The 27,302-nt window shown below is 40.3% G+C and overlaps 1 protein-coding gene across 2 annotated transcripts in view; it reads left to right on the top strand.

Moving 5' to 3' along the window:
- Positions 1–27,302, top strand: part of HSPA12A (heat shock protein family A (Hsp70) member 12A) — a 50,434-nt gene that overhangs the window by 13,830 nt on the left and 9,302 nt on the right. For both annotated transcript variants that reach the window (XM_021398301.1, XM_021398300.1), the window contains exons 3-6: positions 649–776; positions 6,474–6,660; positions 7,549–7,653; positions 9,807–9,923. In XM_021398301.1, the coding sequence (XP_021253976.1) occupies positions 649–776; positions 6,474–6,660; positions 7,549–7,653; positions 9,807–9,923 (537 nt within the window). The remainder of the gene's footprint in view (positions 1–648; positions 777–6,473; positions 6,661–7,548; positions 7,654–9,806; positions 9,924–27,302) is intronic.

The following is a 27,302-nucleotide window of genomic DNA, read 5'->3' on the forward strand; positions in this document are numbered from 1 at the left end:
AGCACACAGCTTTGCACCAGTATTTCCAGCTTGTTCTGTTCCTGTCCTGCTGAGCTGTTCATGCATTAACCACCACCAGCACAGAGTGTTTCCAAAAGAATCTTTCTGTAAATTCTTCATCGATAAATAATTATCTCGAGATGTGAAGGTTATTGCTGTATATTAGGTGGTTCTGTCTGTGTTACATCTGAATGGCGGCAGTATCTCAGGGTCAAGGTAATAACATAAGTGACTCCTAAAACCACTAAGTCCCATATACAAAACACTGGTGGATATGAACGCATTCTTTATTTGTTCAATTTAAGAAAAAAAGCATCCTGTAACCTAGTGTTTAGCTATAAGTTTTAGTGCTTCAAGATGATAGCTATTCCAAGACATGATGATGGAAAAAAAAATCCTGATTCAAGAGGGGAATTATAAAATATCCTCCAGCAAACACACGAGTGAGTTGTATATTAAATTTCTACTCTAATGGGAACGTGGAGCTTTTTTACAGTGACTTTGTTCACGAATGCAGCTTTGGTGAAGTCCCTATTTCCATTAACAGAGGTATGCATGTCTCAGAGAGCAGAAATACTGAAGGGTAAGACAGATTACAGTTACTCTAATCAATGACTCAGCGTCTGTTTTGCTTCTGCTGTTTAACAGAAGGACTCTGATGCAGAGGATGCTGTAGAACAGTTATTTCTTGTTGTTGTGGCTATTGATTTTGGCACGACATCCAGTGGCTACGCCTACAGCTTCACCAAGGAGCCGGAATGTATTCACGTAATGAGGTAAGGGCTGCAATGCAGCATTTGGGTTTGGATTGTCATCTATAGCTATCCATGCAGTGGCTATAGCTCTGTCCTGCAGTACCTTGAAGTGCCTAGATTTGTGTAGTGTTGCGACAGTGTAGGCTTTTGTCAAGGCTATAATTTTCTATTGCATTTTGTTGTATTCCAATTTGCTTTAATAATCAGTGTAAGCACCTTTTCAGTGTTATTTTGCTGAGTTTGTAAGGTGACCTGAATAAAAGGAGGAATTAGTGAATGCTCAGGATTGTTTAGGGAGCAGTGATTATTCTTAAGTCAGGATGTCCTTGATCATGAGATTGACAGGAACTACACATTTATAAAAAGAAGCATGCCGTTTCCCATGGTGGTGAAGCGGATACTCTGCACTTAAGGAAATACTCGAGGTGTCTGGTGCATTCAGAATGTGGCAAAGCCATGTTAGTAGAAAGCACCCTTACCATCGATGTTGTCGTGAGGTAATACCATAGGCATGTACGTCCAGTTTTCATAGAAGAATTAAGATGTTAATGGCTTCTTCGGATTTAATTGGATTTAGATGCATGAGCAACTCTATGGCAGATCAAGGGAGTGGTAACTTCTTTTGTGGGATCTGAGAGCATCATGCAAGCTAGTTGATTCGTTTTAAATTTCTCCAGCATTTCTGGATAGACAACATCTTAGAAGCAGGATGGCAGTAGTGAATGAAATGCAGCTCAGTGCAAATGGATATGTTGCCTGCAGCTGCCCATCTGCTTGAATCAGTTAGTCACTTGCACCTAGAATCTGGTGGTGATCTGGCTGATTTTTAGCATTAAATTTCACTCGCGTCCTCAGTAATGAACCGGTGGTACTGGGAAGCTGGCAAATAAATGGCATAAATTTGAAAATCAGGATTTGATGTGAAATCTCTCCTGTATTGTGTGTATGTAAGGGACAAAATTTAAGAGTTACATTTTCTTGTGGTTTTTTTTTTTAATCTTATTTCTCCCTTAAATCAATATAATCTGATGTATTTTTTTCCCTTTATTGTTCTGATATGTGTAAGTCTAATGCAATCACAAATGCAAAAATATTATGGGAGAGAGGTATCTGAAGGAGTTGTGCCACAATCCCTTTCTATAGTGTTGCTGATAATTTTTTTCTGACTTTTTAATAGCTAAAAGCCTATATAATTCTTATTAAAGTATATTTGAAATGCCTATATTGTAACAAGGCCAAAGTATAGATAATTTCAGGCATGAAAAAGGTATGTATGAGGAAAGGCACAGAAGTTATAAAAAAAGAAAACCTGCTGTTGTAGCAGGAGGTGATGTATTATTGCTACACTGTAATACTGAAAAGGAAAGGGCAAAAAGACAAACTTGCTGAAGTCCAGTATGATATACTGTAATTTTTCTAAGTGCAGCTGCTAGCTGAATGCCAGTCTGTAAATCCCAGCAGGCAGAATTTGTTGTGCAGTCAGTCTGCACAGTCACCTTGCGTGTGGTTGCAAAGTATTTCAGAGAGATCTGACACAACTGGGTGATGGGAAATGCTGTCTCGGAATGGCAGTACGGTGGCAAAGATGCCTGCCATTTTTTATAAGGATGAGTAACGCTTCAAGGGCTTTTTTGCATCCAGTCCATATGATGTTCTGCTGATGGCACAGGAAGCTGCGTGGTGCTGGAAGTCAAAGGATGGGCCACGTTTTGCTGCCAGGTTACCGGGCGGTGGAGTCAGAGCCCGTGTGTATCATCTCCGAAGCTGTAGCTGAGCAATCCTAAATCTTACATATCACGTTGTTCCTATGATTTCTGTGGCTATGTTACGATGTATAACAACTTCTGCTTTTATGAATGTCCCTCGAACCCTTTGGATTCAAGATTTTAGCTGTTGACTGAAATGTTGAAATGTAGGTGCTATATGGACAGCATGCATATTCCAGATCTTAACTGGCATTTTACTTCATATGCCTTGAAACTCTATTTTTTTTCTCATGTGATAACAGCAGTATGGTTGTGATTTCAGACTTAAGGAATTGACCTAAGAAAGGTCTTTAACCACATGCTTACCCTTAAATGTGTGAGGATCCCCAAGTGGACTAAAGCATATATTTGGAGTGGGCGCATGTTTCTAGGTGATGGATGAATGCCTTAGCCTTGATAACATTAGTTTTATTAATTTTAGGCAATATTTCATGCCTGCCAATTCTTTCCTCACAACAATTGTGGCTACCTTCAAGTTCTTGCTATAGAATATAAGGCTGTGTGACAGCGAGGGCTGTTTTCTGCCTACCTTGAGACTGAGAGTACCTGTGTATGGGCAGTCTGCCCGTGGCTGCAATAGGCAGTGCCAGAGCTGCAATGAAGGACTGCTCCGTGCTGTCAAACCCATTAAAAACTTCTCATTTGAAGGGAATAAATGAGGTCTTGCCCAGTTGTGGAAAAACTCCTGTTGATTTATATGCACTTCTATGTAATTGTAAATGTTTTAGCGGCTCGTTAATTAGCAGCAAACTGAATTTAAATATTTCACAAATGGAAAAAAAAATAAATTGAAAAATGTATGGGATTCTGAAGTTGAAGGCTATCTTTGGTAGGAGGGAGCATGCAGTCTTTCTTCAATATAACTCCAAGCTTCAGTCTTTTCTCTCTTTTTCTTCCCTGTTTGACTCTTGGCAGACATGTGCTTGCCTTTCTGCTGCGTGCACACTCCTGGAGGCATCCAGCTCTCCATGATGACCCTGCTGCTTTGCTTCCCTGGCTGTTATGCTGCAGCTCCAGATCAAATTCTCATCTCTCTGCAAGGAGCACTCTTTTTTCCCTCTCTTAGCCAGATTCCTGTGTAAGGAAGGGCATTTCTCTAACCTTCGTGTAACCTTACGATCCTTGCCACAGAAACTTTGCTTTTGTCACTTTTCACCTTTAATATACAGGCAGATCTTGAGTGACTATAAACTGGTCTGTGCTGCTCTGTTGAGCTGCTCCACATACAGCCTAGGATCTGGTCTCATACCTGCATGTAGGGAGAAATCTAAGTTGGGTTCTGCTTGAATAGGTTTTTAGCTCTGACCCTGCTTTGAGAAGATAACCTCCCCTATTGCTTTTATACTACTGCTGGCCTGTACTACGTCGTGCTCTTCACAGACATTTCCACTGTTTTCCCCAAGAGCATTATTACCATTATTTTGACTGTATCAAACCCATGGAAGAAAACTGCAAGCTGAAGCCCTGCTGGTGGCATTGGAAGAAGCTCCCATTAAGTGGGCTGAAGGTGGGCTTCCCCCTGAGGAGTGCAGCAGTCAGATTAGTGTGCACATACCTCTGGCTGCAGCTGCTTCTTTCCAGAAAAGATGTCATGCAGGAATATTTCGAAAGCTCTAGCTGCAAATGGTGATGTCAGGCTTCCTGTTCTTTTGTCAGTAACATGGGCTGAGAACCTCAGCACTTGCTGAGCAGTTACAGTGTCTAATCTCCATTAGAAACACGCCCAGTAGTGAGCACCTAATGCTCGAGATGGTTTTGAAGATTTCAGCCCGTACTACAGAGCATGGGTTTGTTTTCATTTAAATATTGTAAGTATTTATTCCAGGAAGAGAAAACGTGCCTAGCCATAAAGAGAAGTAAAGAGGCATTGTTATTAGCTGGCAGCTAAGTACACGTCCTATTTATGGAATTTCCCACCAGTGACTCACAATGAATCATTAATGATTCCAAGTGAAAATGATAGCAGTTTGTCTCCTCTCTGTGCCTTGGTTGCGTGGGATGTAACGTGCTGGTGGAAAAGGCAGTGCTTTCTGCTTCTGGGCTGTGGGACCCCTGCTTATTAGCAGTGGAACCATGTGCTTGCTGTAAGACATGCTCACTGGTGTTGGAATTGCCCAGGTATGTTCTAGCCAAGGTTTGCAAGCAGTGCCCTGCAGCAGAGCCCTTCCTGGCTGACAGTAGGTGTGGGGCTGAGCAGCAGCACCGGTGAGGTTGAGCAAAGTTTTTCCAAGTGGGTGAAGGTGAAAAACATTCCACTTTTTGTCAGACTGTTTCTGCTTTCAGATCAGTGGGATTGCTCTCCATGCTGGAAGATTCCCTGCCATCACTGCTGCTGGTTCAAAAAGGGCCGTATTTTGCTCTGTTTGATCCCGTTGCATGGTCTTAAAGCTTCCTGGCAGTTTATAAGATCCTGTTCCTGGCTGCTTATTGCTTGGTTAAGACTGAATTTTTCTGTGTCAGTGGTCTGCTTGATCTTGAGGTCAATTAATTTTCAGTTGATTCAATTGGTTCAAATGGAAAAAAAAAATAATACTTCTACATAATCTTCACATGTCATGTAAACAAGAGCTGTAGAACAAAGCAATCATTTTGTACTTCAGAACAGGGACTTTGGCAGTAGTATGTTATGACAGCATGTTTTTCTATCTTTAGAAAAAAGTAATCAACATGTGTTTTAGTAATGAATGCAATTGCCTTTGTGATCTTGGTTCCTTTTTGAGCTGCGCTGTGATTATGGCTGATAGCATAAAGCAGTTTTTCCACTGGTGTTTTTTTAGGATAATGTTGTCTGGTAAGTGTTTGTTTCCCATGGTGAAAGTACTTGTGTGTGGGGCAGAGGGGAACAGTAATGAGAGTTTCTTGTTCTTCCCTTCTGCTTTTTTGGTAGTGGAGATGTCAGAAGAAAAGCAGAATGCTCACAGCTCTCTGTGGTACAGATCTTTACTTTATGATCTTGTTACTTTTCCACTCCTAAATTCCTTCTGCATTTAACACAAAGAACAGAGGGTCTTCCTATATTCAGTGTTATTTATTTCCTTACCCGATCTGCGAAACAAGCATTATGTTGCCTTCATGTCCTACCTTTGTGCCTAGTAGGTCTTCCTGAAGATGCCTGTAGGATCCTGATAAGATAGGATACTTATTTTCATGATTGTAGCGGGTGGTTGTGAGGTTGAGGGAGCCTGCTTTATTTTTCACAGACCAACTTTTTTTTTAATCTGAAATTTTTACTACCATTTAGATGTTTAAAGGGGAATAAAGGTGAATAGAGTGTGCAACAAAGGGAGCTCAGCGCCTGCAGGCATGTCTTCAGTGTTTCAGGCATCCAAGAAGTGAAGCATGTGAACGGGCTTTGGTTTAAGTGACTTGCTGAGTGTCAGAGAGCGTTCTGTGACAGAAGCAGGGATTTAATTGACTTCTCCATGGTGCTGTTCAGATGACTGAAATAGATCCTCAATTAAAAATGGGGGAAAATATCCCTTACGAGCGAGCATTCATGGAATCTGATTGATAAGTGGATAGGCCATTCATTTTCACAATTTGGGATTTCATTCTTAGTGTTATTAGAGAACTCTCTTTTCCATATTGTATTTATTGCTTATCTATGTTTAGTTTGAAGATTTAGGTGTAATGCTGTTCTCTTCTTAACTGTTTGCAACTTACCGTAGGGAATCTCTGTTCAAATCAAAGGCATACTGTGTGATTGTGTCCTTAAAAATTAGACAACTGTCTGTAACAATTACTGAATGGTCAGAAATGAAACTTGCATTCCTCTTTTCTTGAATGTAAATAAGCTCACTTGTTTTGGTATTATAAGGATCAACGTAAAAATATTTGGAGGGGAAAGCAGTTATGTGCGATATTCTACCACTTTTTTTGTAAGAGTATACGAATTTTTCTTCTGCTCTAAGCATTAATATCACTTATCGAAGCTCTTTCACTTGTTGAACAGACGATGGGAAGGTGGAGATCCAGGCGTATCCAACCAGAAGACACCAACTACTATCCTCTTAACACCTGAAAGAAAGTTTCATAGCTTCGGGTATGCAGCGAGAGATTTCTACCATGACTTGGATCCCAGTGAATCAAAGCACTGGTTGTATTTTGAGAAGTTTAAGATGAAGCTACATACCACTAGTGTAAGTAATAACTAATGCTCTTGGATAATTCTGCATTTGCTGCTCAGATCATTTTGCTGTGGAGAGTGCTGGATTTTGCCTAAAGATTATGAGCTGGATATGAAGCAGGTCTGTTCAGAGAGTAAATGAAGTAAATGAAAATGTCAGTTAGCATATTCCAATTCATTTTGCTTCTTGACGCATTTGGCAAGGGTATTTTGCTCATATTCATTGTAGACCTCAGAAGCTCAGTATCTGCATCCCTGCTTTTCCTGGGTGAAATGCTTAGCTGTGCAGGGACTGTGCATGAGGTCAGTTTGTTTTAGGAAATTTATTCAGAGAGCAGAAATGGAATATAAGAGCCACAGTGAACTCTTGTCCACGAGAACAAATTTGCCCAGAGTTCTCTATAGTAACTGCAAGTGGAAATCATGTTGTTAATTTGACATTATTCCTACTGATTATATTTTGATCTTTCCACTAAACCATTTTGAGTCCTGGCCAGTACGTTCTGTATTGAGGTGGGTGTTTGCTGGTTTCATGTCTTGGTGGGAAGCCAAAAACACATGCTTTTAACTCACAACTGGGATGGAATATCTTTCGCATGCAGCTTTGCTGCAATTAATTACAGATGCATTTTATTGTAATTATTTAATATTTATTCTGTATTACTCTCTCTGCCTGCAGTTATTTTTAGACATGGTAGGTGTTTAAAGCCAAAGTTTAAAATAAACAGCAAATGTAATACTCCAGGAAATTCAAGTGATGAGTTAGATCCTCTTCAGAACAATTTTGTCACTTTTTCCTAGCCAGGTGGATAAAGAAGAATTCCCTTTCCTCAAGCAGTGAGAATTAATTTTATGTTTACCTTTTCCTTTGAATAACTTCCAGTTATTTTCTTTCATGTAGAATCTTACCATGGAGACGGACCTGACAGCTGCAAATGGCAAAAAAGTCAAAGCACTTGAGATATTTGCTTACGCTCTGCAATTTTTTAAGGAACAGGCATTGAAGGTAGAATAATGCTTCCTTATCTAAATTCTCTGTATTTATAGCTAGTATAAATGTGAGCATAACATTCCTAACCTTGCTGAGCTTTGACCTCAGTTGTATTTGATGTAAACAAAGCAAGGCAGCTGTAGAAACTCTAGGCAGGCTGGAGACTGTGAAGAGCTCACAGTAGTCCTGCAGTGATTTCCTCTTGCACAGGGAAAACTTGTTTCAATAATAGTAATAAATTCTGAATATCTTCTTACTGGGATAAAACTTTTCTGTTATTGTGTTGCTTTTTTGTTGTTGTTTTGTTTTTATCTTTAAAAATGTTGATTTGAAAAGAAAACTTAAAAAATCCAGCAGGAGCTGGATTGTGTTTCACTCAGTCGGCATTTTTAACTTGCCAAGAATTCAATTTGAGGCTGGATTCTGGTCGTGCCCCCCACACTTGTGATGCCATGATGATTCAGAGTTCTGCATTCTCAAGGTTCTCGCTCGTGTTGCAGAGTGAGCACAGTGAAACACACCTGGATGGGCACCTCCCAATCTGACATTGTTTTCAGTGATTGATCGTAGGGAAGTCAGATGAGCTGGAGTTATTATTAAAAGCTGATTTACAATTTGGTGAGTTGAATCTCAGTGTCACTCTCTACAGTGATGACTTTCTGAGGAGTACAAGCTAGCTAACATGATGGGAGTAGTGTCATTTCACTATTGCAATGATCTGTGTAGGGTACTTGGTTTGACTGAGAGGTTCAGTATATTTGCTTCTTTATACTGCACTAATTTTTTTTTTTTTAACTACTGTTGCAGGTGTTGGTAGGGAAATGGGAAAATACATTTTATTTTCCATTTCCTGCTTGAAATGTTACAATACTCGCTTCTTGTAATATTATCCTTGGGTCGCGAGATTGCATTTGTTATTCCCTTGTGAGATACGTGTCTCCAATAAATAGTTTTTAGATTTAAGGTCTCGTGTAAACAACCAAATGTGAATTTATTATGCATTAGTTTCAGATGTGCTACTATATACTGCCAACACGTAGTAGTTTCTGGGCCAAATCAGAATCTCAAACAGTGCTTGCATGAAAATAGCCCTGTTGATGTACAGCTAACCTACTTTTCTGAATTTGATTAATTTCTTCTGACTTTACGGCCATAGAGGAACAATCATATCATTACTACTCAAAATAATTATCTTTCCTAAGACTATCTGATAGATTTTTGCATTGAATATTCAGTCACAGACTCGTACCCATGCATTCATTGCCTGGGGAAATTCTTAGTGAATACAAATCCCCCATACTTGCTGTGCTGCCTGTTCTGGGCTGCATCCTTCCTTGGTGTTAATAAAACATCCCTGTAATTTGTGAGTTCATGCTGTTGCTTAGGACTGTACTCTGTCCATTCCTAGTGCCCTGGGCGGTATAAAGGTACTTCTTTTCTACCACAGATTTTTAAACTGCAGTATAGCTAAGCAAACACGACACCTTGGCACAGCACACGCAGAAACATATTTCACATTCTAAGGGCCTGTTGTTCACCTTTATGAGGCTTTCCCTGTTTGGGTGGAGATTTAGATAGGACATATGGTAATGACATTTTACTTGGAACCTGTCCCAAAATATGTCAGTATATCACCTAATTTGCAAATGCAGTACAGACTTTCCTCTTTTTAATGGGGAGGGGAAGAACAATGAAATAACTAAACTACTCCTCAGTGCTTGCTTAAAGAAAAATTTTCAAGGAGCAATCAGTTGATTTATTTTTTTATAAGGCCTCAACTGTAACTTTACCGTGTTAACCGAGTTGTAAAAGTTTAATTTACATGTGAGTGCTGTATAAAGGAGTCATTGAATAGTCTGGATTGTAAAACATAATGTTCATCAATACTTCTAATATTTTTCTCTGTATTAATCTAGATGCAAACGTGAATTCTTCAAACTAGCTGCAAATCCCCCACAATGACTAAGAGCATATATAAACATTCTCTAATATTCAGCAGTGCACGAGCTGCTTTTGGAATAAGTATCTTTTCTATTTCATGTTCAGCAGTAAACTTTTCTATAGGCCTCCTTCAGGAGGTGTCAGCCCTAATCCTGGCTGTTGGCACAGTAGAGCATTCTTGAAAGGTTGGTATCAGTTTACATTCACCTCAATTTCTCTTTATTTAGGAGCTCAGTGACCAAGCAGGCTCGGACTTTGAAAATACTGAAGTACGATGGGTTATTACAGTGCCTGCTATTTGGAAGCAGCCTGCAAAGCAGTTTATGAGACAAGCTGCCTACAAGGTAAGGTTACAGGGTGAACATAAAAATACTCCTTTAAAGCCTTACTTGATAGGCTAAATAATAAACCATATTTGGGACAATTAGCACTAGTATGGACTACATAAACTAATCCAGAAAAGAGTTGGACTTGTAACATTGAAAGAGAATTTAACTCAACAAAGCAGTGGCTTCAAGTCATACATATTCACATTTTAAATGCCTTCTTATGTATTTGCTTTTATGTATTGGTGTCCCTCACTGCAGACTCTGATATTTTAGTCATCTTGTACATGATATTCCTGCTGAATTTAGTGCACATGGAACAGATGCAGTTTTGAGACCAAGGAGAAAGCTGATTTAAAACAGTGGACACAATTTTGTTTAGTAAATTTCTTTAGGTCATCACAGGCTTTTTTCAAGTAAGAAAAAAATGAGAAAGAATAGGGAAAGCATAGAGCCTCCTCAGTAGGGACTTTTTTTTTCCCTGTTCCCATTTTCCCACAGTAGGAATGAGAAGACTGTGTCCAGATAGTCTGGACATAAAATTAAATTAAAACGTTATTTTCACCAGTAGGAGCTTTATCAGCATTTAACCCTTTCCCATCCCCTTTAAGCCCCCACAATCATGCACATTCCATATTGCATATGCTTTATTTCAAATTCAGTTTGTGTCTTTGATAGACTAGATGTATGCATTCTTCTTTTCATCAAGATACGTTGCATTTTATTTTATTTTCCATTGCGGACTTGCGTAACCCATTGGCAGCAGATACATCATGCAGAGTTTGTGAAATACATAGTACTTTGTGTGTGATTTGCAGAGTGCTCCTGGAAAGCACCCAGAATTTTTAAACTCTGTTTCTAACTATCTCTAATGTTGAGCAACATTTTTCTTAACAGTCTTTATTGTGGGATTGCTAATGCTAGTGCCAGAAGCAAAACACTCTTAAAGTTCTGATGGAAGGACACGGTTGTAGGTAAATCTGAAACACTAGAGACCCATTCGTTATCTCTGTATATTGTTGTCTGCCTGCTGTCTGTGTGCATGTGTGCTCGTGAAACGGGAGCTGTGTAAGGAGCAGGACAGAGTGAGGTAGATCTCTTGGCATTTCTCATTTGTGGCGCAATGGAATGTTGTTGATTAGTGTCTGTGTCTGTGGTTTTGTCTGTGATTGTGTTCTTCTATCGGCAAGCTTGATAAATAGCAAGGACTGACAAGGCTTTTAACTCAGAGTGTGTGATCAATTGCAGGAAAACAAAAGCATTTAGGGGAGTAATTGTATGTTTACTTGACACAGTTGATATTTAAAGTAATGAGGATAAAGGCAGAAATGCAGAAAACAGAGTTCTGCTTTCTCATTCAGTCTTCAGATTCCTATTGCACGATCCAACAAGTGCTTCAAACCAGTGCATACTGACAGAGCAGAAGTTCCAGCCTTTGGTGTTAGCTATCAAAACACGCAAGTGTCATGCAAATGAGAGCTTGTGTTCATGAGAGCAGTTGGAACACTGAGTAGAGAAAAGCATTGAAAAGGCAACAGTAGAAACCTTGTTGCTGGAAACGTGCTGAGGTGCAACCGCTGCTCTAAACTGATATTTAACTAGTGGGAAACAAAATGAGATGCGGATAATTGCTCGGGTAATCTGTGGCAGGCAATGTAGCTCTAAGAGAATAAAAATACTGATGACTTCAGTCTTTGGTTCACAATGTAAAGCCCAGCCTCTGTGGAATTGTTACGTGGTTGTCTAGGCAAATCTAAATATTACATGGAGTTACTAAAGTCAAGTGAAGTGTTGTAGATCTGCTTCTGCTCTCAACATCCATCAACTTTTGTCCAACCTACGATCTCAGTGCATTTCTGCCATCATTGTTTTGCCTTAAACAAAACATTGCCTGGAACTATTAGTCTGTTTGAGGGCTCCCACAACTCTCCCTTCCAGATACTGTGCTGTTTTGTCATTTCAAGGAGTAATCTGGGGTTTCCTTTCAGCTCACAATTCTTCTTCCTCTGACCTCCCATCCAGTCTACTGAAGTCTTGCTAATGCTGCCTGCATAACAGCTTTTCCTGTCTGTACATACTTCTGAGTTCTCATCAAAGTTGTCACTGATTTTGCTTCTCAGTTACTGCAACATCATTTTCGTGGCTTTGGTTACTGCCTGTTTTGCATCCCTTCAGAATGCTGCCACTAACGGGTTCTGTCACTTCACATCTGACAGGGAGTCAACCTACATTTGCCTCCTTCATCTGTGTCATCTCAGATATAAGCTGCATGTCCTGGACATGAGTATCTATAACACAAACTCATTTTCCTCCTCTGAAACCCTCTCTAAAATGCATTTTCTGTCACGCCTACAAAAACGTGACCGTGACTGAACTACTGAGATGTGAAAACTGCTCCGAGCTGCTTCTTGCTGTTACCCTGCCTGCACTGTCTGTATTAATCTATTGTACTTTTCATATTCTTAACTCCTTTTCTTCATACTTGAATTGCTACCTCTGTGAAGTAGGTATATATTTATTCTCGTTAGTAGTGCTCTCTGGGACTTCTTGAAAGATTAAGTTTGGTAGGCTGTAGAGATCTGCTTGTCTTTACAACCTCACTTTATGAACTGAAATAGCTTTGTTTCTGGATAGTAGTCCACAGACACTTCTTGCTGTTCTGTGCATCCAGAAAGCTCCAAAGCCGTGTGACACCTGTTGAGGTCTGGTCACATTTGGAGAGAGCTCTGTGTCATCTCTGTAGGATCCTAAAGCATGTCTGCAGAAATTAGGATTCATTGCATCTGAGTAATGACTCTTGGGACGCACCAGTCAGGTTTCCCATTGTCCCCACCATGAAATTTATAGGGCATCATAAATAGCGTTCACTTTCCTTGTTTCTGTGTTCTAGTTCTTCTGTTGCAAATTCTTTGCTTCAGTGTAGTTCCATCAGAAGCAGTGCATTTACTAGTCTTAGAAGAATTGCTATTCTCATGAAGAATTTTCATTGTGAGAAATTAAATCCAATTACTGAAATGCTCTCTTATTTTGGAGAGGTTGGCAGCGTGGTCCAGTTGGTTAGCGTGCGGGAGGACTCCATCTTGCTCACCTGGTTGGGACCTGCTCTTATTCTTGTCCTCACAGAAGGGAGGACTGCCAAATGCATCTAGCTGTGCTCTGCCAAAGGTTTAGAACCTACCGTGGAAGATAGCTTAGGCAGGCCGCTTCCTCCTTATGAAACTTCAGCCTCAGCAGCATGATGTGTGAATATGGACACAAAACCAGGATCCCATCTGTGTGTCGTCTGAGTGAGGTCCTACGGACACAGGAGAATTCAGTGTTCTGTTGGTCCTGTATTACTAATGGTGAAAAATACACGTCCGCCAATGGGAAGATGAGACTCTGAAAGTGTTCAAGACCATTTTTATAGAAATCTATGGAATGCTGGTAGGTGGGAATATTTGGTTCAGTCTTAACAGCACTTTGTTGTCTTAACGTATTACTTACTATAAGCAGCGCATTTAATCCCTTTTCCAATTGAAATTCAGGCACTGTGGATTGTTTATCAGAGGGACACGAGATCCAATATTCTTGGCAGAGTCTTTCTTTTTAGTAAAGGCATTCTTACAGCTCGTGTTTCAATACAAATTCTTCAGACACAGTAAGCGAGGAGCAAAATCTACAGACTGGAATTTCTTGAACGTGCCAATAGAAATAAAGTTTTAAGGAAGAATTTGGCATTTGAAAGCTGTAAAATAGGAAAGGAAAACATGGTATATCAAATGCACTCAGGGCAGAGCAAGGGAAAGGGAAAGGTGATGCTTTTTCATAAGCTTGCCTGAAATACCTGTAGTCTTACAAACGTCGATCTGTTGGTTTACTTAGAGATGTTGTAGCATTTTTTCTTCTGGTATGAGTTGTTGATTTTGAAATGAAGTTCCAGGGCTCTTATGTAGATTTATATTCCAATTACAAATAGCAAATAAAATTATTTGCATATTAAGCTTGTATAAACAAACAGGCAGTCTCGTTTGTAGGATTGATTGTGTGAGCCTGGAATTCTAGGGCATTTTTTTAACTGGCTCTTACACTGAATATTTATTAGTTTCAACGCGGAATGAACATGATGAGAATTATTATCGCATTGTCTTTTGGTTTACTTTACATTGCACTGATCAGTACTAGCCTGCTCTGTAGGAATCTTCTTAGAACAGTAAACAAATTTGTTAAGAGAGTAACTTGATGACACGTAGAATCTCTTACCAATATAAATGTGAAGTACCCCGGAATGTTACATTTAAATAGCCAGTCTTTAAAGAGTTTTAAATGAATTGTGTCATATCGAAAAGAGGTGCTACAGGGGAGGAAAAGAAACCAAACAACATAAAACCCACAACCCCTCTCCAAAAGCACCCCTGCTTCCAACTGTTCAAAGCGTGATTGTAGGAGGGGCAATGGGAACAGTGAGCAATACGGAGAATATTGCAACACCTTTTTCCTGTATGTAAATACCGTAGCCTTGTTTAGGTTGTGAGCCTATGACTGATGTTGCCTCAGAAGGGTATTACTGAACAAGAATAGATTCAGACAGAATTGTTCTGCCAACACACCTGGGAAGCCTATGTGAGAACACAGAAACCACACTCAGAAAAGACTGGTAGAAGTCACTTATTATGAAAAGTTGGGTGCTGAACACTTCTGCAAGTGCTGATACTTACAGACTGATTGCAATTTGTATGTCATAGTATTTTGTGAAAAGGCTGAGTCTTTGAGTGCCAGGATTTAACCAGCATCCAAATGTAATGGCCATGATGAGCCTTAATGCGGAAAACACTTTTTGGATTGTCCTGTGAAGTGTCACTTTCTAGATATCAGAATATCTTCACGATGATGTTTTGGGCTAAGTAAATTTTGGTTTGAACCAGTGTTCCTGTAGAACAATGCTTCCATTTATTCTTAGTTACGATATTTTTGGAGGAAAAAAAAAAAGATTTTAGTTTCTGTCTGTCTTGAAATTGGTTAGAAAGAGCAAGGAAGCGATGCTTCCTGGTGAAATGAATGAGACACTGGCTTAAAAGGGTTCCCATGGAGCTGCCTAGATGGGCTCTGTGTGTTGTAAATCTCTGGGGGATTTATGTAGTAAAAATAGCACAACATTTTTGTGCTGTTCTGTGAGATGTGCATGTTTATTCTGTTGTCACGTTTTTCTACCTTTTGGAAAGCATTGATTTTTTTTTTTTTTTTTCATTTTAGGGAAAGAGAGAAAGAGGGCACTAAAATAGTTGCAGTCCTCCTAGCTCGTATCACAGTTGGGGCTGTTCTCTGAGAGGGGGACTTACAGGGGCAGGAAGCTAAAGACAATAGAGATGTCAGGACAAATAAGGAGGTTGTGCTTATTGAGAGCCGTAACTGTGTAAACTGAAAATATAACTGGTGAATGAATAACTTTAATGAAAGGACAGTAAAATGCATTACTGCATCTGTCATGTTAGTTAGTGTAGTTCAGCTTCTCCAGTCGAGCGACACATGCTGAGGTTTTAGAAACCCCTGGCAGTGTTGACCCAGAGGCAGCAGCAGCTGCGCCTGGCCGTTCTGTCAGGATTTTTATATGAACAGCAAGAAAAATGAGTTAGGGCCCTTTTCCACCATATATGGAGATAGTAGTGGGAGCAACAGCTCTACGCTGGGCTATTTACAGGTTCCTGAAGTAGCACTGGGCTCCTTGCCAGCATCTGCTACCTAAACCAACCGTTGGTGTGGCGGAGCGAAACTGCATGCATGTTGGGCCCAGCCTACAGACACTGAGCGATGCTGCTGGAAAAACTTGGTGACCTAGAGTTCTTAAATACAAGTTGTGAGCTTGAACGCGCTCTTACTGCTCTGTCATTTCCCCTCTTGACGTGATTTAAAAAGACAACTGGAGAGCCTTTGTTTGATAGCTGTGAAGCTGAGCTTTTTCTTTTAAGCATAGTCTGTTTTTTTTGGCATGTAGTGCACTTAGAACTGAAATTTGTTTGTGTGTAGGCACAGTTCAACAGACTTCCTATAAACTACATGAAAAGCAAATAGCGTTCAGGGATAAGCAGCAATGGGAGGCTGGTGAAAGCAGTACTTAGGGAAGGCAGAAGTGTATTATGTGTCAAGCGTCCTGATTATCTGTAGCTTCTGGGGTTCTGCTGAGTCCATGCTTTCACTTTAGTGGTATTAACATCTTCTTAATCATAAGGATTAAAATGTTTATGAAGTGATATGTTTGGAAGGGTTCTGCATCTTGTAGCTATGATTAATCAAGGAGTGAAAATCTACACAGTGGGAGCTCAGCACAGTGGGAAATGTGTACTAATTGATCTCAGTTTACACATTTTAATTACCTAGCCAGGTCTGCGTGAAGGCACAGGCACTTGACAAAGCCATCTGCTAATCCAGTTCTGTAAGGTTTTGATTGTCCGCTTCTGAGGCACAAGTTGGAATTTTTGCATCTTCTCATTTTGCAAGTAAAGCAGGTTTTCATAGCGTTCTAGTATGAGCAGGTAAACAGATTAGTGCCTGCTGTGCAAAGTATGTAGCTTCCTTGAGATGCAGACCCTTTGCTCTAATAGCTGTCCCTATAAGGTGGCATCTCCTTAGCTGTGTGAAGAAAGGAGTGCTACACGCAACGAATGTTTCTTAAGATCTTAGGGCCCTGAAGCTAAGAGAAATAAGTAGAAATCAGAATCTTCCCTCCATGTGGAGGAAAGACTGTGCTAGGTGGTGTTTCCAGTCCAAAGAAGAAAATGGCAATCTGAGAGGTTATAAACTGCAGTCAGGAGCTTAGTGCGGGCTGCTAGAAGTCTGCAAATACTTGTAAATCAGTAGGGGCTGGTCTAAAACTAGTGGTTAGGATTACTTATAATATTTTTGTAGGAAGGCCAATGAAGGAAGATAATTGATCTGTCTAAAAGACATCTTAAGTGGCAGTATTTCATTACAAGACAAGGAGAAAAATTACAAGCTGAATTTGAAAACTACGCTGATAAATGTTAAATTTGGAAGTCTAAGATAAAAGATAAGATGCAACTAACAAAGCAGCTCAGTAAGAGCCACTTGTGTCTCTAATAAAAATCAGCCTGAGCCATAAGGACCTACACCTGAGGTTGTTTTGAAACAAATGGAATGGGAGAACATGATCCACTGGGCTGATACTTAAATAGGAGGAGAGTCAGGCTTCTTTGTTGTGATAATCAGTGCATGCCCATGGTACAAAAGGCATTTCTGCAATGATATAATATGAAAAATTGGAAAGCTTATGATAATTTGATGGCTTAATTTTTCTAATGCGTGCTCATCATAAAAATTGCATCTCATGTCCTCCGCACCTTGGGGAATAAAACGCAGAAAAAAATTCCTGATGATGCCACTTGGTGGTACGCCTTCATTTACTGTTTAAGTGTGATCTGTTGCAACAAGCACCTGGGGGCAAGCTGCAGAAACATCACCCTAGTGGAAGTGTTGCCTCAATGCCACTGTGGTCCCACTTGCCTTCCATCAGGCTATCAGCACAGCCTCTCCCTCACCAAATTGTCGTTCAGTAATCTGTGAGTCACCTTCAGCTAGAAAAGTAAGGTATATGATATAAAGAACAGAAATGTACAGGTAAGGCATCTGAACCAGCTGCACTCTTAGCTGGGTAACAACAACCCCAAGCAAGATAAATTGAGGCAGTCTGACCATGCTTAGCAAAGGCATTTGTCTGCTTAAGGCAGCCTAGCCATCTATAACAAATCCCTTCATCTAATCAGTGACCACACAAATGCAGAAGTTCTGACTTTAGGCAATAGTGCTCCACGAAACTCATTATTCAAAGAGCATGCTGAAAGTAAAAGTCACACTTCATTACCTCTCCAGGTGCCACATTTATCTTACTGCTTTTCAGAATGGGATATTGCCACGGTTTCTGAACAGTTGTTAGGAGGGAGCAATATTCCCGACTGTGCTTTTTGTTTTCAGGGGAGTAGCTTTATTAATAGTTTAATAAATAGAAATAAAGTATGAAATGGATTCTCCTGTGGTCTTTTGGTTCTCTACAGCCAAATATTAAAAAATGAATTACTTAGGAATTGAGTTTCCTTCCGTGAAAAGACAGTGAACTGAGACAAAATTTTTTGTGTGCTTTAAACTCGACTTCTGTACCCTTGATACAGTGAATCTATAGTTTTCTCTGTATTTAATGTTAAAATGACTGTGGCTTAAAGGTACAGGACCTCTTAGGTGTGGTTTTTTATGGTTTCAGACTTAAATACTGTAGCCTTCAGACTGTGTAAGAAATGTTTCCTTTTGATCCCAGGAGACTCTACTTTTCTAATTTAAAAATTACTGAACTCTGTACAGAAATAGGTAAGGTCCTGAATAATTTTGGGCTTGTTACGGTAAGTCTGATTCTGCTGTCAAACTGTCAGATCCAAATAACTTCTGCTCACTGATATAGGCAGGAAATTGGCACAGCATTCACAAAGACCATCCAGGTGGGGCCTCAACAAGAGCAGAGTAGTGGGGGCAGTCACCTCCCTTTCCCTGCTGGCCACCCCTCTTTTGATGCAGCCTAGGATAATATTAACATTCTGGGCAGGACACTACTGGCTCATGTCCAGGTTTTTGTCCACCAGGATCCCCAAGTCCTTCCCCACAAGAGCTGTTTTCAATGAATTGTTCTCCTTTTCTGTAGACATATCTGTGATTGCCCCAACCCCGGTTCAACAACCTGCACTTGCCTGTATTGAATCTCATTAAGCTTTTGTAGGCCTGCTTACCTGCTTTTCAGACGTGATGGAGAGTGGCTTGGCAACCACATCAGCCAGTTCCTGGGATGAACTTGTTAACATATTGTTTGGTGATGTTCACCAAACCTACTGTAAGAGTTCAAGTTTGAGATATCTCATAATCATCTCTCCTGATTTCCTCCAGGTTAGAAGATTTCACTGAAAAGCTCCTTTCACAGGAGCTCCTAGCTTCAGTAAGTGGCAGTTCAGGCTTCCTGTGTGAAGGCCGTAAGAAGGCTGTAAATTTTCTGTGGATTAGGTACTTTGCATGAGCTTCTGGTATATGCAGGCACTGGGAATTAAAAAACCATTCAAAACCCTATACTCTGATATTTTAAAGGCAAGCAAAAGTTGTATAAATATATATATGTGTGTGTTTCTACTTCATCAAGGCAGAAGGGAAGATATCTGGGTTCTCAAAGAAAGCTATCTGTAATCCCCAAATCCCAAGGACCATTTAAAGATGGAATTACATTGGGATTTGTCTTTCTAAGTCTTTAATGTTTTTGAAGTACTTATGCTAATGTAAAGTGTATAAATGAGAAGTATTCCAAGGGTCTCTTCCAATTTTGTGTCCCCTCTGTTAAACTGGTTGGCTTTTATGTTTGTTGTCTTTCATAATTTAGATTTCCTTTGTCTGCAAAATGAAGTTACTGCTGTTTATTCATAACCTGAGATTTCACTTCTCTCTCAAGTAGTTTTCTCACACAGAGATGACTATCTCTGTCCTAGCAGTTAACTATACAGATGGAGAAATTTACACTAAAGGAATTCTGTAGCTGTGATAATTATCCGTTATGTTTTCACTTGTGAAATGCAAAACACGATCAGTGGCACCAGATCTGAATAAGACAAAGGACAGCCTGTGCCACAAACCTAGTTTTAGGGCAACAGACTACAATAGTTTGAAAATATATGCATTTTTTTACATACATTTGCATATATGCATGGCAAATAATGTTTAAGAGAAACGAAAAGGTCTTGGTTCTGAAAAGCAGCAAGTATCTCTATGACACTGTAGGTGTCAGATCTTTACAGAATCAACCACCACTCAAACATTGGGTTCACTATTTAAAAAAGAGAAAGAAAGGAGGGGAAAAGTTAATTCTCTGTTTTCATCTAGGCACTTAAAATCCGAGAATGAACTTTCCAAAGCAGCAGAGCTCCCAGCAGCTCCTCCTCCTGTCTTTACATAAACTGGCCAATTCACTGTGCTGTGGTACCTATAGGAATCTGGGTGCATTTGAATGTACTGTTTCCTTTGTGGCTGTTGAGCAGTTTTAAGAATCTGTCTTTGAACCAGTAAGTTGCCTGAGCTAAAAGTGCTGCCTGATGTCTCTCTATTGCATTTATTCACAAGTTGCATATTGCACTGCAGTACTCTCGTTGTTCCTGAAGACTAATGACAGAACATTGGTCTATGATGATGGCATAGTGATTTTCAGACTATTCTTTCCTGAATCTTCCATAAGTCTCAAGGCCGAAGGTCTAGCAAAACTGTACAAACTATGTTTTTGGTGCAGCTTCATGACACCCTCTAGCCCCACTCCATGCCATCCCAGCTCCTCTTACGTGCTTCTAAGTAATAGTGCTGAGGCTCATTTCCCGTGTTGCTCATCTTCTTTCCTGGCATGCTCTGCCTCTGTAATTAAGTCTCAGTCGTCTATTTGTGACATCCTAGTTTGATGCCATAAAACTGGAGAAAGTGTTAGCTAGTGAAAAAGGAGGAGGATTAGAGAAGAGCTCACTTAGTGAGGCACTAAGTGGCTGGTGTTACCATGAATCTGTTAACACAATGAACTGATTAGTTTAAACAGTGTAAATTTCATGAGGCTCTTAATTTCCAACTGCTGTTTTGTGTTGCCTGGATGGAGTCACACAATACTTTCTTCGTGCAGGCTGCATGAGGCTTAACTTGCAATCATGGCTTTCCTATTGTTACTAATTATAATAAATATCTTGGAAAATACAAAAATGTTGATGCTAATTCACAGCTTCTGTTTTTCTAGCTGAATGATGTTGTACTGCAGGGCTTTATTTCCTAATGAGCCACATTGTCTTTACAAAGCTATTTCATGGAATCCAACTTTTCTAATTTATCTCTGAGGCCTGGAATTATGCCTTTAGTGTTAAAAACAGATTTCAAATGTTCTTTTTGCCACCTAGAAGAGTAGGTCATTACATCCACCTAGTCTATACTGCTCCTTCAAAAGAATAGAGTAACATGCTTGGTGGAAGTGGCCAGCTGTGAAAGCTGCATAGGGTCCCAAGGCTTGAGTAGTGTGGACTTCTGAAATCAGCTTTGTCACTTGGCCCATCCTGTCACAGAGCTGTGATGTAGCTGTTCCTACGGCTTTTGTGTGTACTAATGGTCACGTGATGAAATGAAAGTTTGTTAATAGGGATGTTTGAGGATGACTGAATGACTGTTCTAGATTGATTTCCCACCTGTCACAGGTTCCTGCTCAACATTTAGATTGGTGAGACACTGGAACAGATTGCCCAGAGAAGCTGTAGATGCTCCATCCCTGGATGTGTTCAAGGCCAGGTTCAGTGGGGCCCTGGGCAACCTGATCTAGTGAATTTCAGCTAGCGCACAGCACTGGGGCTGCAACTAGGTGATCAGAATTCATAGAATCATCTGAGTTGGAAAGGACATTTAAAGGTTATCTAGTTCAATGCCCTTGCAGTGAACAGGGACACCTGCAGCTAGATCAGGTGCTCAGAGCCCAATACATCCTGACCTTGAGTGTCTCCAGGAATGGGGCATCCACAACCTCTCTGGGCAGCCTGTTGCAGTGCTTCACTACCTTTATTGTGAAAAACTTCTTTCTTATATCAAATCTAAATCTTCCTTGTCCTATCACAATAGACCCTGCTGAAGAGTATGTCCTTGCTAGCACCCTGTCCCTCTAGCCTAACTGTACTGTCCTCCACCTTACCATGGGCAGGCTTGCTGTTACCCTCCTCCTCCTTCAAACCTATCTGAAAACCCTACCAACAAGCCCTGCTAGCTTTTCCCTGGTGACTCTCTTTCCCCTTTGAGAGAGGCGAAACCCATCTGGTGCCTGCAAGCCCGGTGCCACGTAGGCCATTCCACTGTCAAAAAACCCAAAGTCTTGATGGTGGCACCAGCCCCGAAGCCTGGTGTTCACAGATTGGATCCATCAGTTTCTTTCAGTGTCCTTATCCACTATAGGAAGCAGAGAAGAGAAGATGACCTGTGCCCTTGATTCCTTCAGCAGACATCCCAAGGCTCTGAAGTCCATTTTGATATCCCCTGAAACATCACTTCCAACTCAAGCTGTTCTATGATTCTAAGACATTTAGTCTCTGTGTCTTGCCTCTCCAGCTGTATGAGGATTCTTCTTGCACATGTTTATTTGTCTAGCTTGTTTACACTAGTCTATTTCTGTATCCAGAACTGTCTTATTAAGTGTGAGTGCAGTGCCTACGGCGCCTACACAGCACTGAATTGAGCTTTAGATGATTATAAAATTTATTAAAGCTGTAAATTAGAATTCCTCCAGTCAGACCTGATTCTTTGTTTCTTTTTCTGAAAGATAAAATTTAACCCACTGTGAAAATAATATAGTATATTACTGCGTACTTAAGTTATGAAATGTTTTCCTTTACTGCCTTTCAATACATAAAGGACAAAGGCAGCAGTGTACCTATTTTACGGATAGGTAATGTGAGCTGCTAAGGCATACAGAGCCTGCCCTGGATCATCTGACTGGTTACGCTGAAACAGAGTAAAAGTAAAAGCACAGTGCTTATTTTTATCCAGAGAAAATGCATTTTTTAAACTTGTATGTATATATGGGAATAATTCACTTATTTAACACTAAAAGTGATGTAAAGTGACGTAGCAAACGTTGCTGGAAGAAAATGAGTTTAGCTCAGATTACTTTCTCTAGTTCAGGGAACTGGACAGAGCTACTCCCTTGACCAAAGAGGAGCCATGGGATCAGTGTGGTCTCTGGCCACCTCTTGCAGCAGTTCTGGAAGTGAACGTGAGCATTGCCCTGTAGTAGACCCAGCTGTAGTTTGCTTTGGCACTGACTCTAAATTCTCGTTAAATAGGGGTCAAGACTTCACAGACTGCCTGCATAGATCTGATTAGCTCTGAATCTGAGGAATGCTCCTTTGTCACCTCCGTTACTTCTAATATATACAGACTCTTAACCACTTCTCTTGTATATTTGGAGCCTTTTTTCACAGGCCGTGATGAGCTTAATACATGTGTTAAGCACATTTTTGCCATCATGGAGTTGCTGATTTTATATTGCATGCATACAGTTACATTTCATCAGATTGAAGCTTCGTTGTTGCCTGTGTTAACATATCATTCTGGTGCAAGAACCATGTGAATCTAATCCTATATGCATAGAATAAAATGCGTCCATTTTTTCTATTTTTATCTTTTCACATTTTCATCTCCCTAGCCCCTGCAGAACATAATCAAGGCAGGGCTGTGCATTTCAGATCCAAAGAAGTTAAGACCCTCCTAGCACGAACCAGCATGGTTCCACTGTAGTTACTCTGTAATTTGGTCCTTAAGCTGGTGCTCTTTGTTATGATGTTAAAAATGTAATAGGTGTTCTTCAATCTGAGCAGTCTGGTACTTTCAAGGACTGGTTGTTCAGAGCAGGGGCTGCAGCTCTCAGGACAGGTTTTCTAATGGGGTTCTAGACTTGTATATTTGGTTGCCCGGATCCAGAAAAGCTCAGTAGCTAAGGTTGTGGATTACACTTAGGGTCCTGCTTCGAATCTGAGGTTATGCATTCTGTCTATTCCACTCAAACTGGATGAATTCCCTATACCAGTACTGGCCTCGGAGTTGGGGACTTTTCATGAAGGCCTACCTCATGGCTTTCATTGCACCTTTTAAAAAGACTCAAGGTGCACCCTACTGTCATGCTGTCTTTAGGGCTTTACAAGTTATAATATTAAAAAAAAAAAAGTGAATTTTTTTTCATTGTGCATGATGGCATGCTGGGCTGGGCTTTAGAAGCATCGTCTCTTAATCTGTAGTAGTGATGATTCTGCATGTTGAATGAGTGTCATTTAGTTCTCTGTATATGTTCAGTTTGCTGTACTGAGTCAGTCTAGAACTCAATATTTGCGAATTTTGAGTTAAATTAACACTTGGAAGACTATATTTGTGGTCAGCTGTTACACTGGTGAGACATCTGCTGCAACAACAAAGGTGGTGTGTCAAGTTAAGAATTCACCTGTATGTGGATGGCAGAGTTACATGTGCTCCAGTGCTTGAGGATTTGAAGTGTTCTGAGGTTTGCTGGTGATGGTGCATCTTGGTGAATGAGCAGCAGCGCACTGGCAGCAGCACAGAGATGTGTTTTTACTAGAATGAGTAAAGTGTGGGAGTTTCCCTGTGTATGAAGTCCTGGTGCTCAGACAAGCTTGTTCAGCGCTTCTTCCAGGTGTATAGATGCAACAATCCTCTGGAAATCATTTTTAAGAACTTGTGCTAACAAGATTTCTGTATTTCTGTGATGGTTTTCCTCATTTGCATTCTCGGGAAGAATACTGTCTGCTTCCTTCGTGTTTCGTTGGTGATGGCTGGGTTTATACTGCAAGTGAGGGAAAAGATCCTCTACAGGCAGGATGTGGGTCTGTTGTGAAGTCCACAGTTAGTTGCCCTAGGGAAATCAGTCAGCCGCCAAAATGATCTGTGTACTAAGGCCTGAGATATTGCTTAGATCTGTTCTGATCAACCCTGTTAACTTCTAAATCTTTACTCTTACTTGCGATGGCAAGTGGGCAGCGGTGGGCAGGGCAGACGGAATGGAGCAAATGGAAAATATAGCAAATTCCTGAACTATTAAGGTTAAGATTTTTAGTGAATTCCTCACCATTTCTTTGTGTTGACTGCCTGGAGCTTTTACTGCTCTTTCTATGCATGCTTTTCCTCCTGTCCCTTTCTCCTCAGCTGTAGCAATGAAGCAGATGCTGCCTCCTGTGTCTTCATCTTCCCATTCCTAATGTAATCTCATCATTCCATTCTTCCCTAGCAGTATGTACCTGATCACATTTATCTCATCTCCCCTTCTCCCATTCCGTGCGTTGTTTAGATATATATATATACAGTGATGTGCTGTCTTGATATATGTAGAAAGAATAGATACACAATGTATTATACAATATCAATATTGATCTTTATGTATGTACACATGTATATTTACATTTAGAAATATATGTATGTAGGGTGCCTTATAAGTTTCAATGTACACAATTCTTGGTACGGTCATTTTCTGAGATGAAATAACACATTCCTCATTTTTAACTGGCCTGTCAAACTCTGTAAGGAAAGCTTTGTAACAATAACACACACACACACACAAAAAAGGCTTCATGTAATTCTATTAGGATCAACTGTGCTTTGAACTGTTAAAAACTGTCATTTCTATTGAATGTTTTCCTCGGGAGATATTTTGAATATGTTAAAATAGTATCTAGTCAGAAAAAGTAGCAAGAATAGCATCTGCTGTACTTGGAGGGTCTGAGAGCATGGATCTGAGTTCAGGCACTGCAGGTCACTGCTTTCCTTTACTGATGTGCGGGCTGCCATGTGAAAAGTTCTTAACACAGACTCTGAACTAGAAGAGAGGAAGAAGCAAATGGTAGCGTTAATAGTTCACTGTTTTCTTTTAGCAGAACCAGCCTTGGAAATGAGTACAAATATCCCCTCCCAAGAATAGATGACTTTGCAATTAATATATTCTTTTTTCTTAGTTAGGAAATATCAGTGCATTTCTTACACATGCAGCTCGGTTCTTGTCATCTCTGCAAATGCTTTATGATGCAGACTTTGGATTTTAATGCCCTTAGCAACAAATTATTTTTTCCCTAAAATATGTTATTTCTTTTCATGCACATTTGACACGAGGCTTAGAATTGCTTTGTCTGTGCTACTGATCTATGCCCAGTACGTAGAGCAGACTGAAAACTGCAGTAGGGAAGCAAGGAACTGCTTGTTTTCTGTGCCCACATTAGATAAGACAAAAAGTGCTGGTGTTAAAATTGCAGCAAGAAAGATTCAAATGAGACTTCTCATAAAATTTCCAAAGGCAAAGACAGGAAAATACTGGGATAGATTGTGTGAGCAGACTGTACGTTCTTGCAAGTATGTAACATGTTAGATAAACATCAGTCAGGAATGACCAAGAATTAATTCATATCTTGAGCGTTGCCTCTTCCAGAGCTACAGATTAAAGTAGGAAGATGCTTTCAATAAAGATGCATCTTTCTCATGTGCTATAATAGAAAGGGAAAAATGAATCAGTAAAAGGGAAGGACCATTTTATGCCTCCAAATTTTACCCGGTATTGCTTTTTGAACAAGCTTTACTCTGAGTTTCTAGCTGTGGATATAACCTGGCTATCAATTAGCACAGCACACAGTGTAGCTGTATTAGGAAGCTAAGTCCAGTCCAAGCTAGCAGCCTTCCCATGTGATTCTGCCTTCTTTAGGGGATGCTCTGAAGCAAGCACAATGAATACCTATAAGTTGAAGGGAGGGTTTGCTGGAAGACTGGCCATGGAGGCAGAAAAATGTTTATTTAATATATTAAGCTTTAATATTCACACACTTAACTGAAAAACAACGAGCTGGCCAAAAGTTGAGCAGAAAGAGTTGAAAGATATGGTTATCTTTTAACAGAGAATTGTACAGTAGGGGGAAGCGAGGATGAAAGAAATGAAAACAATTTTTTCAACAGCTTTTTGATATTTTTCTCTAAGTGCAGCTCTTAGAGTGATATGGTTACATGTTAAGTTTGGCTGCTTGAAAATCTTTGTATCTGGAGGCTGAAAATCCAGAAAGCAAATAGAAAGGATGGTAAATCATAGAATTATAGAATGGCTTATGCTGGAATAGACCTCAAAGATCATCCAGTTCCAACCCCCTGCTGTGAGCAGGCTTACAAATATTAAAGTATTTTTAGGCTTTTTCTCTTTATAGTTTAAGGAACGTGCCATATTGTATTTCAATTCCTTGAAAACAGAGCATTTTTGAGCTGTTATAAAGGCATTTGTGCTTAAAAATTATTTTGGAATAGAAAAATGTTGATTTTAAGTCAAACGATGCATTACTGGCAAAGTGTATCATATATTTGTAGTAAGCTGCACAGTGGGGGGAAGGTCGGTTTTGGCAAGGACTATATATATCTTACATCTTCTGGGATATATAAAGCAAGGCATACTAAAATTATCATTGTGAGAAGAGAGGCCAAACGTATTTCTGACAGGAGGCTGGGCCCCTCCTAGCAGGCGGATTCACGGGTTAGTTAGGAGGTCAGGTTGTAGGCTGTTCAGCACAGGCCTCAGGAGGACTTTCTTCCTCTCTCCTCCTGTCGTGCACACAGCTGCTTGGTTAGACAGCATGGTAAGTGCATGCCTACCTCCCTGCTACAGCCTGTGAAGTGGTGGCTATCCATTGTGGGCAGGATGAGTCCCAGCCCAAGGCTTTTAGAGAGCAGCAGCAGCTTCTTTGTGTGTCAACTTTGAGGGTAGATCTGACCGAACCTGCGAGCTGGGGATGTGCTTGTTCACCTGCTGGATGGGTCTGTTAGGTGATAGGACCTCCCGGCCTGCTTCTC

The sequence above is a fragment of the Numida meleagris genome, chromosome 5, assembly GCF_002078875.1.
Source record: "Numida meleagris isolate 19003 breed g44 Domestic line chromosome 5, NumMel1.0, whole genome shotgun sequence".
In the NCBI taxonomy this organism is placed as follows: Eukaryota; Metazoa; Chordata; class Aves; order Galliformes; family Numididae; genus Numida; species Numida meleagris.